At 43.7% G+C, this 18,517-nt stretch overlaps 1 protein-coding gene across 2 annotated transcripts in view; it reads left to right on the top strand.

Annotated features, from left to right (window-relative positions):
• The window catches only part of EPHB3 (EPH receptor B3), a 145,870-nt gene that overhangs the window by 110,149 nt on the left and 17,204 nt on the right, over nucleotides 1–18,517 (top strand). For both annotated transcript variants that reach the window (XM_083363906.1, XM_083363905.1), the window contains exons 5-12: nucleotides 3,458–3,793; nucleotides 5,437–5,561; nucleotides 7,782–7,950; nucleotides 8,044–8,149; nucleotides 11,169–11,221; nucleotides 14,685–14,807; nucleotides 14,920–15,167; nucleotides 18,148–18,363. In XM_083363906.1, the coding sequence (XP_083220032.1) occupies nucleotides 3,458–3,793; nucleotides 5,437–5,561; nucleotides 7,782–7,950; nucleotides 8,044–8,149; nucleotides 11,169–11,221; nucleotides 14,685–14,807; nucleotides 14,920–15,167; nucleotides 18,148–18,363 (1,376 nt within the window). The remainder of the gene's footprint in view (nucleotides 1–3,457; nucleotides 3,794–5,436; nucleotides 5,562–7,781; nucleotides 7,951–8,043; nucleotides 8,150–11,168; nucleotides 11,222–14,684; nucleotides 14,808–14,919; nucleotides 15,168–18,147; nucleotides 18,364–18,517) is intronic.

The following is an 18,517-nucleotide window of genomic DNA, read 5'->3' as shown; positions in this document are numbered from 1 at the left end:
TAGTTAAATGAGTTTTGCCTCATTTTACGACTTTCCTTGCTGTAGTTGTTAAGTGAATCGCCGCAGTTGTGAAGTTAATAACACAGCTCTTAACTGAATTGGGCTTCCCCGTTGACTTTCCTTGGCAGAAGGTCGCAAAAGGGGATGACATGATCACGGGACACTGAAAACCGTCATAAATATGAGTCGGTTTTGCCAAGCATCTAAATTTTGATCACGTCACCGTGGGGATGCTGTGTGGTCGTAAGTGTGAAAAACAGGCATGTCAATTTTTTCAGTGCTGAGGTAATTTCAGTCACTAAATGAATGGTTGTAAGTCGAGGTTGCGCTGTCCATTTGAGATGGGAAAATTGGAAAGTAGTTGAACATGGTTCGACTGGGTGGCTTTGTCTGGCCTGAGAAATTAAACAGTCGAGTCTATTAAAACCTGAATGTGAGATTGCCGAGAATATCAATCTAGACTGGAAAACAATTTTTTTTTAAAAAAAATAATAAATCCTAAAAGGAGGGAATAATCAGTACAGAAAAGTGTCCAGGAAGCCAACGGGTTGAATTCAGTTCAAAAGAGACTTCAACTTTCATTTTTGATAACAAGGCAGATATTCACCTAAATGTTCATCCGCTGCCAAGATTTTCAGAATGTTTGCAAAGCAGCTTCAGGAACTTGCTTGGAGAGGAGAAAGGTACATAAATCATGTCAGAAATGCTAGCCAAAGGTGCCTTTTTATGGCCAGTTCTTCCATGATTCAAATAAAAGTACACGATAAATTTGGAAAGACTACAGAGCTCAGTTTGGAAGACAAAAGGACTGTATTTGTAAATTTGCTGCTTCTTCCTTATTACAGATGTCATATGGATTATTAAGATCAATATAATCCAATATAGTTAAGGTTTTTTTTATCGTCTCCTGCACCGTTTCCCTGGAAAATATTAGCACAAGCAGAAATGAAGTCCTGGCTTCCAAGTGGATCATTTTTTTTTATTACTGAAGCAATCAACTTTTAGTCCTTATTCCTTCCAGATCACGTGGCCCATTGTTTCTATCCAGCAGTATAAGCTACAGTTTTTTTTTATTTATTCAGTATTACGGGAAGCAAGTTACTTAGAAGAGAAACTCTACCCTAACCGAATTACTATTGAATGTTGTCTTAATCCACAGTGCTCTTCATCTCCATCAACCTCTTCAGTCTGTGAATAGCGTGAAGATTGTGAAGGGCTATTTTTGCACACCCCAGAACAAAAGCAAGATGCTTCGAATTTTTTTAAAAGCTCCCTATCAAGTTTCACCCTCCACACCCTGTGCCAGTTTCCACATGGGTGAAATCTGGTGGCGGAGTTAGCAAAACCTCTAGAAATGTTGGTATCTGGCTTAAAAATGCAACAACTCCATCTCCCTGCAAAAATAAAAAGAGAAGGCTAACAATTTTATTTCTGCCATTGTGGTTTTCGGTGGCCAAAATGATAATTTTAACAATAAAGATTTGCCCGCCGCAGCTGAAAATCTGCCCATCTCTGGGCACAAATTTCGCCTTTCCTGGTAAACAGTGTTACACAAAGAACAAAAAAGAAGGAAGAAATAGCAAGTCAAACAAGACAGGAGATGTGAAAGGAGGAGGAAATAGAAGTTAAATCTAAATTAATACCAGCCCCATTCATTTGTGTGCGGCAGCGGCCAAAAAAACTAATACAATCCTTAGTTGTATAAACAGAGGCACAGAATCAAAATCACAGGAAGTATTAGTACCGCTTTGTAAAGCCTTAGTAAGGCCACACCTGGAATACTGCATCCAGTTTTGGTCACCAGATTACAAAAAAGATGTTGATACTTTGGAAAAATTGCAAAGAAGAGCAACTAAGATGATTAAAGGCCTGGAGTCAAAAACATACAAAGAACGGTTGTAGGAACTGGGTATGGTTAGTCTAAAGCAGGGGTGTCAAACTCAATTTCATTGAGGGCCGCATCAACATTGCGGTTACCCTCAGGGGGGCAGGTGGGTGTGGCCTGGGTGGGTGTGGCCTACTGGGTGGGCGTGGCTAGATTGGGTATGGCCTACTGGGTGGGCGTGGCCAGCTCTACATCGTTCGCATCAAGGGTGCCTATGGGGGCCTGGGCAGGAGTGGGACAGATCTGAGGGTCTCTGGCGGGAGGAGGGTCTCTGGGCCAGGGCCAAGGCAGTGGGGGCCGTTCCCTCACTGTTTCCAGGATGGCTTCGCGGGCCACATGAAACCACTTCACGGGCCGGATCTGGCCCTCCGGGCCTTGTGTTTGACATGTCTGCCATGGTGGCAAACCTATGGCACGCGAGCCACAGGTGGCATGCAGAGCTCTCTCTGTGGGCACGTGCGCTATCGCTCCAGTCCTAGGCCATCTGGGTTTTATAAAACCTTTTCGCTTTAGGCCTCCACCGCCGTGTGCAAAAAAAAAAGGGGGGGTCAATCAATCAATCAATTTCAACTTCTTGCGGGGGGGGAAAAAGATCTCGCAAAGTTGGAATTGATTGATTGAACTTTTTAGTCCCACCCAGTCTGCCGTTACCAGCACAGCCACACCCACAAAATGGGCCATGCCCACCCAATTGGCCACGCCCACCCAGTTGGCCATGCCCACCCGCCACCCAATGATACATAAGAGAGTTTTGGCTTGCAGTTTGGGTACTCAGTCTCTAAAAGATTCGCCATCACTGGTCTAAAGAAAAGAAGAACTAGGCCTGACATGACAGCAGTATTTCAGTATTTGAGGAGTTGCTATAAAACAAGAGTGTGGTCAACCTATTTTCCAAAGCATCAGCAGGCAAAATAAGAAACAATGGATGGAAACTCATCAAGGAGAGAAGCAACCTGGAATTAAGGAGAAATTCCCTAACAGTGAGAACAATTAACCAGTGGAACAGCTTGCCTCCAGAAGTGGTGGGTGCTTCATCACTGGAGGTTTTCAAAAAGAGATTGGACAACCATTTGTCTGGAATAGTATAGGGCAGGGGTCCCCAACCCCTGGTCCGTGGACCAGTACTGGGCTACAGCATGCCAGCAACCGGTCTGCACAAACAAGCAAAGCCCCATCCACAGGATGCAGGCAGCACACAAAACCACACCCCCTCCAGTCCATGGAAAAACCTCTCTCCACGGAACCGGTCCCTGGTGCCCCAAAGGTTGGAGGGGGGTTCCTTGAGCAGGGGGTTGGACTAGAAGACCTGCAAGGTGCCTTCCAGCTCTATTCGGATTGACTGATCAAATTGTTTCTGTTGCATCTTTATGTGTCCATTGTTGTAAATCATTGTTGCATCCATTACATCGATAGTCCAGGTTTACCCCTGGCACACTCATGCTATTCTAAGGAAACGTCTGCCTCGCAAAGCCAGCATTTTGCTGCTGAGTTCCAGCAACTCAGACGTGCACGCGATATTTGGGGGGGGAACGGAAGTTTGAGACGTCTTGAGGACCTTTGATTTCCTTTCAGGCGTGCCGACAGCCCCACGCAGTGTCATTTCCAACGTGAACGAGACGTCGTTAGTGCTGGAGTGGAGCGAACCGCGAGACTCGGGCGGGAGGGATGACCTGCTGTACAACATCATCTGCAAGAAGTGTAGCGTGGAGCGCCGGCTGTGCATGCGTTGCGACGACAACGTGGAGTTTGTCCCCCGCCAACTCGGTTTGACCGAGAGGCACGTCTACATCAGCAACCTGATGGCCCACACCCAGTATACCTTTGAAATCCAAGCAGTCAACGGCGTCTCCAGCAAAAGTCTCCAAAACCCCCAGTTTGCCTCGGTCAACATCACGACCAATCAGGCAGGTGAGTACTTCTGCAAAGGATACTATCATTCTTTCTCTCCCTGGAACCTTCCCCATTTCACCAGTGCAGATCCTGCTGGATTAAGTTAGGAATCCTGTTCCTGCCAAAAAAAACAAAACAAAAAAACCAACTCTTGGGAGATAGCATTAAAAATCTGACCTAACTGTAAGGATTTTTGTGGCAAACAAATCAAATGCGTTGTTAATTTTGTTTGAAGTATTTACAAGTGAGGTAATGCCAGTGATATTGCAAACAATCGTTCTTTTCTCGATTTGTCTAAACATTTAGCATAGCAGCCCAGCTCCAAGGTTGGTGTTTTTTTTACTTTTTTTTTTTTTTTAAATGAATTTGGATACCTCGACCTGTATGAAATGAAATGAGCAAGTAAATAACAGCTGGAATGAAAGGAGAAGGATATCTTACAGGTCAAAGCTGTTACATATGCGTAGTTCTTGTTTTATCAAGTTACAACAGCTTTGATTTTCTGAAGCTCCCAAAATTTGAAATTGCAATTCTCTAGCAACTGAGAGGAAAAAAAAAAATACAAGTAGTATCCTTTGATGTAGACCGCCAGCATTTGAGAAGAATATTGAGATCTGTGCGGGAGGAGAAAAATAAGAAGAGCTTGAGAAGAATAAGAAGTCTTTCATTTCTCTGGGGTCCTTGCTGCTTTCTGAGCTTGGTTCTTTTCTTGCAGACCTTTCATTGCCCAACTAAGTAACGTCACCAGTGCTAGAAGGATGTGGGGTTTGCTCTTTGTTTATAAACTAGTGCAGGGGTAGGCAACCTCGGCTCTTTTATGACTCATGGACTTCAACTCCCAGAATTCCTGAGTCAGCATAGCTGACTCAGGAATTCTGGGAGTTGAAGTCCATGAGTCATAAAAGAGCCGAGGTTGCCTACCCCTGCACTAGTGGCTTGCCCCGTTGGTATTGGTGGGAGTGCTCTTGATTAGGCAGTTTACTGTTAGCTTCTTTGTTTGAGTTGATAGTCCCTCGATTCGCTGATAAAGCAAGCTACTAGTCTATAAACAGAGATCAAACCCCACTCCCTTCGACCAGTGGTGGTGCTATCTAGTTGGGTCATGAAATGTCTGCAAGAAAATAAGCAAACTCAGAGGCAACCGAGGTCCCCACAGTTCAAACCTGAGCTATAAAGACTCTCTCCTATTGGTTCCTAGCACGGATGGTGCTATCTAGGTGGATAATGAAACGTCTGCAGGAAAACCGCCAAGCTCAGAGAGCACCAAGGACCCCACGGTTGAACCCTGAACTACAGATAATCTCTTCTCTCAATAGTCTTACTTCTGTAAGGCCAGAACTGGTCGTGATGGCATCCACAGATTGCTTCACGCTGGGTGCAGTGAAATGAATGCCGTTCGGAAGTGGAGTGGCCGTTCAGCTGTATTAAAGCAGCAGGGTGGCTACTTCAGAGCCCATTGAGCTTCGCAGTTGTTATTATTATTATTCAATTCACGAAAAACACTAGAAGATGGCAAAGAAGAAACGATTCTAGGTGACCAATCCAGCATTCGTGCATGGCCTCTCCGGTTGCCAGGAGAATCGTGGTGTTGTTAAGTGCCGGGGCTTGTTTTTAACTGAGTTGGAGAGAAACGCTAACAAGGTCCCACCCATCTTTTGCAGCTCCCTCGGCAGTTCCCACAATGCATCTGCATGGCAGCTCCGGAAGTAGCATGACCCTTTCTTGGGACCCCCCAAAGCAGCCCAACGGGATCATCTTGGACTACGAGATCAAGTACTTTGAGAAGGTAAATTTCTTTTCCTGGTAGGAGCAGAGTCCCAGCAAGGGTTTCTCCGAGACAAATTCATCTCCTCCTAATACAGACTTAGCGGAGGTTTCTCTTCTCAGTCAAAGGGGAAACAGTGGCACTGATTTATTGCAGCTGATGCCTATGACCTGGGAACCAGAAGGACCCCAGTTCACATGGTTGACTCAGTCCCTTAAATCAAGGCTCTCCAAACTTGGCAACTGTTAAGGCTTTTGGACTTCAACTCTCAGAAATCCTCAGCTAGCATGACTGGCTGAAGAATTCTGAGAATTGGAAGTCCACAAGTCTTAAAGTTGCCAAGTTTGAAGACCCTTGCCTTAGATTATGACAAACCATCTTCTTTTTTTCTATCGTCACGGGTCACTTTCTTTCAAGGCTGGGACCAGAGCTGGAAGGAAGTGGGACAATCTTTTCTTGAACTTTGCTTTTTCCTCTTTCTGAGAGTTTCTCTCTCTCCCCCCCCTCTCCTTTCCTCTCTCTGTCCTTCTGTCTGTCTCTCTCTCTCTCTCTTCTTCCCTCTCTCTGTCTCTGTCTCTCTCTTTCTCTTTCTGTCTGTCTCTCTCTGTCTGTCTCTCTCTTTCTCTGTCTGTCTCTCTTCTTCCCTCTCTCTCTCTCTTTCTGTCTGTCTCTCTCTCTGTCTTTCTCTCTTTCTCTTCTTCCCTCTCTGTCTCTCCCTCTCTTTCTCTGTCTTTCTCTCTTCTCTTCCCCCCCTCTGTCTGTCTGTCTGTCTGTCTGTCTCTCTCTCTCTCTCTGTGTGTGTGTGTGTGTGTGTGTGAAGCAGAGTAGGTGACTAGGGGAAAGAAAGGAAAACTTTACCAAGAATTCAATCAATGTTTTTCATGGGATTCTAGAAGTAAGTCAGTTGCCTACCTTAGCTCTATCAGAAGTATGGTAAGTCAGTTGCCTACCTTAGCTCTATCAGAATTTTTTATCTCCAGATTTCTATTTATACTATGAGGGTTATGAGATACTGTAAGCATGCATCTTGGGGGTTGTTATCAGAATGATTAGAAGACTATACTTGGTGTTCTTCCAACAACTGGCAGCATTATTTACATGATGATGAAGAAGATGGTGGCGGTGGGTGCTGGTGACTGGGGTGATGATGAAGTTGATGAGGATGATTAAGGTTGGAAGATTTCCTTCCTAAAGGAGAAGTGTCTATTAGCAAAACACAGTTCTTTGAGTGTGTCCATTCTCCGAATCTACCCAGAAATCTGTAAAAATGGAGAGTGATGGATAATCCTGAATAGTTTTGCTGTTCTTCCTTCAATGAAGGTTCATTGGCTGCATTCAAAGACACACTTAGCCTGCTCACCCAATCCACTTCATTTTCTGGGCTTGCACATGAAAGCAAAAACTATGCAAAACAGGCTGGGTTTGTATGACATGGGAAGTCCCCAAAACCATATCAACAAAGTTAAACCCCAACCCTAATCCTGACCTTAATAAAAACGAATGTGCTGGTCAAATACATTCACCAGTCTATCCAAATACATTCACCCAGTCTTTAAAAGAGCCAGATCCATCCACCCAGTCGTTAACAGGCCTGGATAACTTGCCTGTTCTGATTAAAACCATAGCTTTAAAAGGAGCCAATGGCTCAGTAATCCAATACGTGATGTGGATCCAAGAAGTCCCAGATCAAAAGTCTACATGTCCAGATTAAAGAAAGCTGCCACCACTTTAAACCTCTAAATAGAAACGCCCCTTGGCTCCACTTGTTGAGAAAGGCATAGCTTTATTAGAAGTCAAATGTGTTGCAGTAATGCATAGCCAGAATGGAGAATCACGCACCAAAATCCTTAAATTCAGCTCTTCCCTCCCTTTACTGCCTCTCATCGCTGATTCTCCAATGAGCAATCATGTTCAAGCAAGACGTTTTTCAGAACAGTCAGTTCAAGGCTACGTTGGTATGTAGCTGCCTTCTTCTCCCAACCAGGTGATCTTGAGGCAGGGTCTTGGGGGGATACAGCAGTTACTTTTGCTTTCCCCCAAGTGTTCCCCCTCCCATCCACCCTCCCCCAGAGTTCATGGCAGACTGTCACTGCATTGCAGCGAAGCACAAGCAAGCATAAGGTGGCAGCTGACACTGGACTAGACAGATCGGCGACAGAGTTCAGTCCAGGCACATTGCCCAACAAACAGTAGGGAAGGGCTGGATTTGGTTCTGAGACGCCTCTTTCCTCTTTCACACAGCAAGGCCAGACTGAGGGCATTGCCAACACTGTCACTAGCCAGAAGAACATGGTGCGCCTGGAAGGACTGAAGCCTAACTCTGCGTTCGTAGTGCAAGTCAGGGCGCGCACAGTGGCAGGATACGGCCAGTACAGCTTTCCCATGGAGTTTCGGACACTTATTGACGATGGTATGCAATTTGTCATTTGTCCCTCCTCTTCTACCCCGTTGCCCTCCTCTCATTCGCTAACTCTTGTCCTTGGTCTCCTCCCACTCGTAATAGGCTCCAGTAGCAAGAGTTTCCAGGAACTTCCGCTGATTGTTGGCTCGGCAACGGCAGGACTCGTCTTTGTGATAGCGGTGGTGGTGATCGCCATCGTCTGCTTCAGGTACCATCCCTTGAAGGGCTTGGAGCTACCTGGGTACCAGAGCTCAAGGAACGGGAGCAGGGGTTTGGACTAGATGACCCCCAAGATCACTTCCAAATGATTATTATTATTATTGCAGCTTCCTGCAATAACTCCAGCAAAGCTACAAAAAACTGCGCTACTCGGAACATCTTACATTTTAAAGAGATACCTGGTTGATACCTAGGATGCTGGCAGCAACCCTTGCCAACCATCAGCGCCAGTCAATTTGAATGTTCAGCTGAGTGAGGTTCATGTTTAATGAATCCAAGTTTTATAATAATAATAAAAAAAAGTTAGAGACCATCTGCTCTAAGAACTCGACTTCTCTACTTTTGAGTGTGGCCAAAGCTGCTCAGAAAGTTTGAATCCCTTCAGAAGTGTAGTGTAACCTCATTGCTTCTAAAAGCGAAGCGGAGTAACCACGTAGCTTCGCCTTGCTCTGCTTTACAGCCCCTTTCAATCTGGTTTGGGGAAGGGCAGTGGGAGAAAGCTGGGCAGCTTTTGGCAAATGCGATACTGGTAGTCCTCGACTCAGGACCACAACTGAGCCCAAATTTCTGTTGCTGCGTGAGACATTTGTTAAGCGGGTTTTGCCCCGCTTTACGACCTTCGCTGCCACAGTTGCTAAGTGAATCGTGGCAGTTGTTAGGTTAAGTGAATCTGGCTGCCCCCATTGACTTTGCTGGTCAGAAGGTCACAAAAGGGGGCCCCATGACCTTGGGACACAGCAAGTATGACCTAGTTGCCAAGCCTTTGAATTTTGATCATTTGACCATGGGGATGCTGCAACGGTCGTAAGTGTGTAAAACGGTCATAAATCATCTCTTTCAGTGCCGTTGTAACTTCAAACGGTCACGAAACAAACTGTTGTAAGTCGAGGACTATCTGTAGAGCTATCTGTCAGAGCAGTGAAGGTCTTCCCGGCTGGCTGGCTTTGGGGGCATTTTGAATCCTGGGCCATGTCCAACCTTGGAAGCTTTGATGGATGCTGAAGAGAAGACCTTGAGATGCCTTCTGTTGCCACGCTGGCCCAGTTTCGGTTTGAGGCAATACGGTTAGTTTATGAAGGCAAAGGGCGCTGTCTCTTCCGTAGACAGAAGGGATTGCATCTCCTCCATGGTGCAAACCAATTCATCAAAGCAACTCTCAGTTGCTCCACACAGGCGTAATAAGCAGGGGTGGATGGATCGTAGCTGTTGCATCTTTGGAGACAAGGAAGCTCAACCAAAGCTGTGCTGTGGCAATCTAGCTGTTGGTACATGAACTGTGATTTGAAAAATCAGGGTTTATATAAAGTGGGTTTGAAAATGAAGGGTTTGTTTTTTTTCCCTCCTCCTTTACATATATAAAGCTTGAGTAATCCTTGAAGTTTGTAAGGTATGATATTGAAAGTGAATTTTACTATCTGTATGTTTAAGAGGAAGTTTTTTTAAAAAGAGTAAAGTTTAAAAATATAGGTGTGTTAGAACTTTACTGATTTTAGAAAAGTTTTTAAAGAAAAAGTTACCTTTTAAAATTTCGAAAAAGTTTTTTTTTATTTTTTCCTCCCTTAAGGGTTAAAACAGTTGAAAGAATATACTAGATTCATATCAATATGAATGATGATGGTCTATAAATATTAATGAGCAAAACATAAATATATATTATTTCCCACAGCAAGGAAAAGCAGAGATTGTTAAATCAATTCTTTTATCCAAAGAAGAAAATATATTTCATTTTATTTCTATTTGGAAATTGCTTCCTGACTGCGTGCTTCTGATGGGGGGGGGGGAAATGAAATTTTGTCTTTGTTTTTGTGGATTAGACAGACTGGCTGTTATAGAAATGGCTAGTGTATATACAGTACTATGGTATAAAAGTAAAAAGTTAAGGTTATAAAGCTATTATCTTCTATTGTGCCAAAGAGAATTAAAAGTCAACACCTTTTATTTTCCCTTTCCCAACCCAAATTTTCTCTTTTGCCCTTTTCCCTTCCCATAATTTTCCATTACCTTTTGGACTAGATGACCTCCAAGATCCCTTCCAACTTTATTATTATTCATAAAACATGAAACTCAGTCAACTGAACACTCAGATTGACTGGCACTAATGGTTGACACGGGTTGCTGCCAGCATCCCTGAGTCCCACGGGAGAAAGGCGGTATATAAGTCTAATAAAGATATTAACCAGGTATCTCCTTAAAATGTAAGATGTTCCGAGTAGCGCAGTTTTTTGTAGCTTTGCTGGAGTTATTGCAGGAAGCTGCAATTATTATTATTATTATTATTATTATTATTATTATTATTATTATTATTATTATTATTATTATTATTATTTATTTTTTTATTTTATTTTATTTTAATTCCATTTATATCCCGCCCTTCTCCGAAGACTCAGGGCGGCTTACAAGCTTAGCAATAGCCTTCATTCTATGTATATAATAATAGCAATAGCCTTCATTCTATGTATATAATAAATAAATAAATAAATATATGCCTGCTTATTAGGGCTTTCACACACACACACACACCCGAGCGGCATTATTACAAAGTCAGCTTGATTGCCCCCAACAATCTGGGTCCTCATTTTACCTACCTGGGAAGGATGGAAGGCTGAGTCAACCTTGAGCCTGGTGGGACTCGAACCTGCATTAATTGCAGGCAGCTGGTGTTACTTAAGGAGGCATTAGCCCACTGCTCCACCAAGGCTCTTCAATTATTATTATCATTATCATTATCATTATTATTATTATTATTATTATTATTATTATTATTATTATTATTATTATCATTATTATTATTAATCTTTTATTCATGAAACATGAACCTCAGTCAACTGAACATTCAAATTGACTGGCACTAATGGTTGACCCTATTATTATTATTAATAATAATAATAATCAAAATTTTTGAAATTTGAAAATCATGGTTTAAATTCGGGAGAAATCGTAATGACAGCCATTACAGTTTCAATATAGCTCTGATTTTGTGGGTGATTCTTCCTCTTTTTCTTGGTCAGGAAGCAGCAAAACAATACCGAATCGGAGTACACAGAGAAACTGCAGCAATACAGTGAGTATCATTTGGTTGTGACACACCCCGTGTGTGTCAGTTCAACAAGGTAGACCGGACTTAAAAGACAATCACATCTAAGTTCAGGAGTGGTTTTTATTTATTTATTTTATTTATTTATTGTAAGAGCTGTAGGAAAGAACCTTGCAAGTTTTAATGTGTTTCCTCCTTCCTCTCTTGGCCTACATGTGAATAAGGATGGAGCTTATCCGAAAACAATTTCTCCTGTTATTTTCGTGGGCTGGGCTGAAGCCCCTCTTATCAGAAATGTTTCCTTGTTTTGTAATTCTTCCTCCTATCCCTCCAAGCCATTCCCTCCTGCTCTGTACTGCAGGGGTCTTCAAACCTGGCCCTTTTATGACTTGCGGACTTCAAGTCCCAGACTTCCTCAGCCAGGCACGGGTGCCTGGCTGAGGAATTCTGGGACTTGAAGTCCGCAAGTCATAAAAGGGCCAGGTTTGAAGACCCCTGCTCTTTACAGCGTGGTGCATGTGAAAATTCCCCTTGTGGGTATTTCCTTACCCTTTCATTACTGCAGTGTAAGGATCAGGCTTCTTAAGCCCTTTGCACGGAGATCAGTGGGATTCACGCCCTACTACAACTGCGCAATTCACATCATCTTTTACACACTCTTTGGGAGACTGCCGTGGTGGTAGGTCTCTTCCAAACTGGGCTTCCCTATAGTTAATGAAGATATAAAAGATATATATATATATATATATATATATATATATATATATATATATATATATATATATATATATATATATATATATATATATATATATATATATATATATATATATATATATTTGTTTTCTGAGGTTTTCGCGGGTGCCTGTATGTGGATCCTTGGTTTTTCGGGTTTTTCCCCGCGTAGAACTAGAGGTGTAGGCGCAACGTTTCGACGGAATCCCATCCGTCATCATCAGGCTTTAGCTTCCTTCTTCTGGAAGAAGAAGAAGGAAGCTAAAGCCTGATGATGACGGATGGGATTCCGTCGAAACGTTGCGCCTACACCTCTAGTTCTACGCGGGGAAAAACCCGAAAAACCAAGGATCCATATATATATATATATATATATATATATATATATATATATATATATATATATATATATATATATATATATATATATATATATATAAAGAATGCTATGCGAGGACAAGGCAATCTTGTAAACTCTGATCCCTGGTTAGAGTGTCTGTGGAGATTCTCTGTCATCCAGATCAGAAAGCCTTTTTCTAGTTGCTATCTCCTCGGGCAACTGTTGTTGAAATTGTTGTGACAGTCCAGGGTAAGGATGGGTCACCTGGGGCGGGGGGGAAATAAGAGCTTGTTTATTAGAAAGGCCGGGCTGCTTGTGGGTCTCTGCATCACAGTCACAACAACTAGATGTCCTTTGTTAATCCCGCTGGGCTGCCAAAAGGCCACCAAGAGGGCACCAGGAAATCTAATGGCTGTCAGTCAGATGGAGAAGTTAAAAAGAAAAAAAAAAGAATTTTTTTGGGGAAAAAAAAGACATGGGCTGACCACCTCCGTGTATAGTGGCTGACACAGAGCTGAATGGTCAGTCAGCTAATCAGTATCCCAAAGATGCTTTTTCAAGACGCAACTGGACTTTCTTGTTTTTCCTCGGATGAGAAGCAAAACGTTTACAAGGAAAAACCAAGAAAGTCCAGTTGGCTTTTGAAAAGAAAAAAAAACACCTCCGCGTCTTAGCTAGATTGATATCCCATAAACCAGTGTTTTTGAACCTTAGGAACTTTAAGATGTATGGACTTCACTTCCCAGAATTCCACAGCCAGCATGCCAGCTAGGCCAGGGGTAGGCAACCTTGGCTCTTTTATGACTCGTGGACTTCAACTCCCAGAATTCCTGAGCCAGCCATGGCTCAGCTTGGAAACCTCTCCCTTTTCCCTCAGCATGGCTGGCTCAGGAATTCTGGGAGTTGAAGTCCACCAGTCATAAAAGAGCAAAGGTCGTCTACCCCTGAGCTAGGGAATTCTGAGCATGGAAGTCCATGCATGCTGGCTGGGGAATTCTGGCAATTGATGACCACACGTCTTCAAGTAGCCAAACTTGAGAAAGATTACCATAGACCAGGGGGTCTTCAAACGTCTCAACTTTTAAGACGTGTGGACTTCAACTCCCAGAATTCCTCAGCCACCCTGGCTGAGGAATTTTGGGAGTTGAAGTCCACGCGTCTTAAAGTTGCCAAGTTTGAAGAGCCTGCCATAGACTTTCAAATATTAGTTATATGGATTTTTAATCGTCTGAACAGCTTATTCATTTATTAGGCAACTTTATCTAGCCACCCATCTACTAAAGTAGGGGTAGGCAACCTTGGATCTTTTATAACTCGTGGACTTCAACTCCCAGAATTCCGGAGCTAGCATCCACTTTTATGACTCGTGGATGCTGGCTCCGGAATTCTGGGAGTTGAAGTCCACGAGTCATAAAAGATCCAAGGTTGCCTACCCCTGTACTAAAGGAACTGTATGTGGTAACAACATAATCCAAATGTTCAGTCACTTTAAGGAAAACTAACTCCAGGCCCTTACATTTTCTGCTAATATGTTTTATATACTAAGCCTTTGCTAGAGCTCCCATTAATATCCTGGCCCCAGACCTTGGGAAAAAGCCAGCTCCTAAAACTTTCCAGGAAGCCAATACGATATTGCTTGTTTTATTACTTATAAATTGGTTTATTGATGATTTTGCTATAACTATCTGCATCTTGAACTGGTTTTCCTTATTTATTTGTTATAAATAAAGCTCTTTATTAGCTTGTGTTTTTGCAATGTTATTATGTAAAGATTAATAATGACTGGTTGTCTTCACATTCTGGTCTTTAAATTGCTATTTAATTAGTTTGTTGTGCACAGTGTGTTAAAAGGCATGCTGTAAATTACTTTGTAATTATAATGATAAAATAATGATTTATAGCGTGACTTTTTCACATAGTTCGTTTATATTATTTTATTTCAGTTACGGTTGTTGTTACCGCATTATTGTTATTTTCAAAATATTAGTCTGATGAGAAGAATACTCAGCAAACCTGGTAATTTAGAGTCACTTTATCACCAAGTCTGAGAATTGTCAAAATACGTTCATAGATATGGGTGCCATGTGGTTCCAAGCAGAGCTGGGTTTTTTTTAAAATTAAATGTTACGAAGTCATAACAGTTCTTGCGAAAATGGATTCACCTGTTCAGGTTAATTGTTTTTTTTTCCCCAGTGGCATAATTTGCTACTAGGCTTCCAATCACCAAGATAATGAAGAAGAAAATATTTATACTGTATATTTAAGTGTGCTTTCTCCCTCTCTCTCTGTCTGTCTGTCTGTCTATCTTGTATTTGGAGATTTGGGAGTCTCTAACAGGAATTTAAATGTGGCCTTCTCAGATGCTAAGTCTTTTTCTCCCATCTACCCAAATCTTTTGATCTCTGCCCCTTGCAGTTACTCCAGGAATGAAGGTTTACGTTGACCCTTTCACCTACGAGGACCCAAACGAAGCTGTCCGGGAATTTGCCAAAGAAATCGACATTTCTTGTGTGAAAATCGAGGAAGTGATTGGAGCAGGCAAGTCAGCCAGCTGCATCCCCACCGGCTGTCCTCAAAAAGAAGAGAAAGCAAGAAGGCAGGGGATGCCGGGGTGCCCTTTGCTATTTTTGTCTCTTTTCTTCCCCCTCAGGTGAATTTGGGGAAGTTTGCCGGGGTCGCCTCAAACTGCCGGGCAGGCGGGAAATCTTTGTGGCCATCAAAACGCTGAAAGTGGGCTACACGGAGCGGCAGAGGCGAGATTTCCTGAGCGAAGCCAGCATCATGGGACAGTTTGACCACCCCAACATCATCCATCTGGAGGGCGTGGTCACCAAGAGTCGGCCGGTTATGATAGTTACGGAGTTCATGGAAAACTGCGCCCTTGATTCCTTCCTCCGGGTGAGGAACAATCGCTACTCTCCCTGGCAACTTTTAAAAAGCGTGGACTTCAACTCCCAGAATTCCCCAGCCAGCTGGCTGGGGAATTCTGGGAGTTGAAGTCCACGCATCTTAAAGTTGTCCGGGTTGGGGAAACCCTGCCTTACCAAATCCTTTCCGCCTATTTTTTCGGCAAGGGTTTCCAAACCCACTCGCTTTTTCCTCTTCACTTAGGCCTCTCTTGTTGTGGCCTGCAAACTGAAAAACCCCCAAGGAGGGTTTATCTATCTCCTCCAATGTATATGTAAGGAGAAAAGTGAATTCAAGTAGAAATTAAGGCAGCTTTTAGGAAGTCGGCAGAGATTGGTAAGCATTGCCTGATTTTTGGCACGATGGATCCATCCCTGGCAATGCGAGAAATAGACGTAGGATTTGAAGAGTCTCCTGTCTGCTTGTCCTGGGGATAAGGCTTGCTAGAATTTGACTCTGCATTCACATGCATACATTAGTTAAAAGGTAAATGTAAAGGTTCCCCCGCACATGCGTGCTAGTCGTTTCCAACTCTAGGGGCCGGTGCTCATCTCCATTTCAAAGCCAAAGAGCCAGCGCTTGTCTGAGGACGTCTCCGGGTCATGTGGCCAGCATGACTAGACGCCAAAGGCACACGGCACGCTGTTACCTTCCCACCGTAGTGGTCCCTATTTTTCTACTTGCATTTTTTACGTGCTTTCAAACTGCTAGGTTGGCAGAAGCTGGGACGAGTAACAGGCGCTCACTCTGCTACGGGGCACTCGGGATTCGACCCGCCAAACTGCCGATCTTCTGAGCCACCGCGTCCCTTACAATACATTAGTTACCCCTCGAGAAATACTTGTTGAGACTCTAAAGGGAGTTCAGAGAAGAGCAACAAAGATGATTAGGCAGGGCTTTTTTTCTCATAGAAGGCTCAGAACGGAGTTCCGGCACCTTTTTTGGATGGAACCTTGTAGGGTAGGCAAGGCGGGTTATATGATGTGTGTGAGTTCCGGCACCTTTTTCTTTTACAAAAAAAGCACTGTGATTAGGGGACTGGAGGCTAAAACATAACAAAAGAACAGTTGCAGGAATTGGATATGTCTAGTCTAGCGCAAAGAAGGACTAGGGGTGACATAAAAGCAGTGTTCCAGTATCTAAGGGATACCACAAAGAAGAGGGAGTCAAGCTATTCTCCAAAGTACCTGAAGGCAGGACAAGAAACGACGGATGGAAACTCATCAAGGAGAGAAGCAAGCTAGAACTAAGGAGAAATTTCCTGACAGAACAATTAATCCGTGGAACAATTTCCTTTCAAAAGTCGTGAGGTACCCCATCACCGGAGGTTTTTAAGAAGAGATTGAACAACTGTTTGTCTGAAATGGTACCGGCTCTCCTGCTAATGCAGGGAGTTGGACTAGAACAGGGGTCTTCAAACCTGGCCCTTTTCTGACTTGTGGACTTCGGCTGCCGGAATTCCTCAGCCAGCGTGCCTTATAGCGTTTCCTGGCTGAGGAATTCTGGGAGTTGAAGTCCACAAGTCAGAAAAGGGCCACGTTTGAAGACCCCTGGACTAGGAAGACCTCCAAGCTCCCCTCCCTACTCCATTATTCTGTTAAAATGACTTTCTTTCTGAAAAAAATGAAGCCAAGGTTCTTACTACGTTACAACCGCACCGTACAAAGTGACGGTGCACAGTAAGAGAACAGGCAGATAAGTTGGAAAGCGGGTGGATCTGTGGTACCTCATGCAGGATGATTCCCAAGCAACAAGGTTAACTTTGACACTTCTTGCTAGCCCAGGGGCCGAGGCCAGCATGCAGCTGGCTGGCTGTTTTTCCAGGTGTTTCCCAAATATGCTAGTGATCCCATCAGCTTGATGAGAAGAGGTGAGACAGGTGCTTGGAGTGAGAGTGTGCAAATGTCCTCATTTCAGAACTCTGGATGTAACTCATTACAGCCAGCCCTGTCTTCAAAACAGCTCACGCTACCCAAGATGCCTGTCTGGATAGAAACAGGATCCAGATAATTAGCTGGGTGAAATTGTCTTCATCAGGAGGGCCTTACCTTTTTAAATACCATTTAACTCCCTTTGGCTTTGGGGAGACCACAAGGAGTCCTCAATTTACAACAGTTCGTTTAGGGGCCGTTCGAAGTCACAACAGCACTAGGGGGGAAAAAAACAAGTTATGAGCATTTTTCATACTTGCAGCCATCCCGGCATCCCCCCACGGTCACATGATCAAAATTCAGACACTTGGCAACTGACTCCTATTTATGACGGTTGCAGTGTCCCGGGGTCATGTGAACCCCTTTTGCATCCTTCTGACAACCAAAGTCAAATGAGGAAGCCAGGTTTGCTTAACAACCATAATCCTAACTGAACAACTGTGGCAAGAAAGGTCAGAAAATGGGGCAAAACTCAACTTGGCAACCGTCTCGCTTAGCGATGGACATTTTTTAATTTTAATTTTTTTTTAATTTTAATCCCATTTATATCCCGCCCTTCTCCGAAGACTCAGGGCGGCTTACAATCTAAAGCACAATGTGCTTAGCAATAGCCTTCATTCTATGTATATGCCTGGTTATTAGGGCTTTTTCACACACACCCCAAGCGGCATTATTACAAAGTCAGCTTAATTGCCCCCAACAATCTGGGTCCTCATTTTACCTACCTCGGAAGGATGGAAGGCTGAGTCAACCTTGAGCCTGGTGGGACGCGAACCTGCACTAATTGCAGGCAGCTGGTGTTACTTAAGGAGGCATTAGCCCACTGCTCCACCAAGGCTGCTCCACTGCTCCATTTTGGCTTCAATTATGATCGCAAGTCAAGGATTGCCTGGAGAGGTCTTCGGAGATCCCCACTTTTCACTGAACTCTCTTAGAGCAGTCAAGGGGAGGATTTTGTGTGCCACTTGCGTGAATTTAGAGCAGAGGATTTTAGCTTTCCCAACTTTGTCTGAAAACCCACCCTCGTTGTGTCCCAACAGCTGAACGATGGGCAGTTCACTGTGATCCAGCTGGTTGGCATGCTGCGTGGCATCGCAGCGGGTATGAAATACCTCTCGGAGATGAACTATGTCCATCGGGACCTGGCTGCCCGCAATATTCTGGTCAACAGCAACCTGGTGTGCAAAGTGTCAGATTTTGGACTCTCGCGGTTTTTAGAGGACGATCCATCTGACCCCACGTACACCAGTTCACTGGTAGGTAAAAAGCTTGATGATGTCTCTCTTCCCTTCCACATAAGTTTGCAAAGAAGGGCGCAGGATCCCCATTTTACTTGGATTAAATTTTGCTGAAAGACCTGTATTCACTCAATTGTTACCATTTGCTAGAGCAGGGGTCTCCAACCCCCGG

Source organism: Vipera ursinii (assembly GCF_947247035.1).
Source record: "Vipera ursinii genome assembly, chromosome: 5".
Lineage (NCBI taxonomy): Eukaryota > Metazoa > Chordata > Lepidosauria > Squamata > Viperidae > Vipera > Vipera ursinii.
Note: the sequence above shows the minus strand (reverse complement) of the source record. Positions and strands in the feature narration are given on the sequence as shown.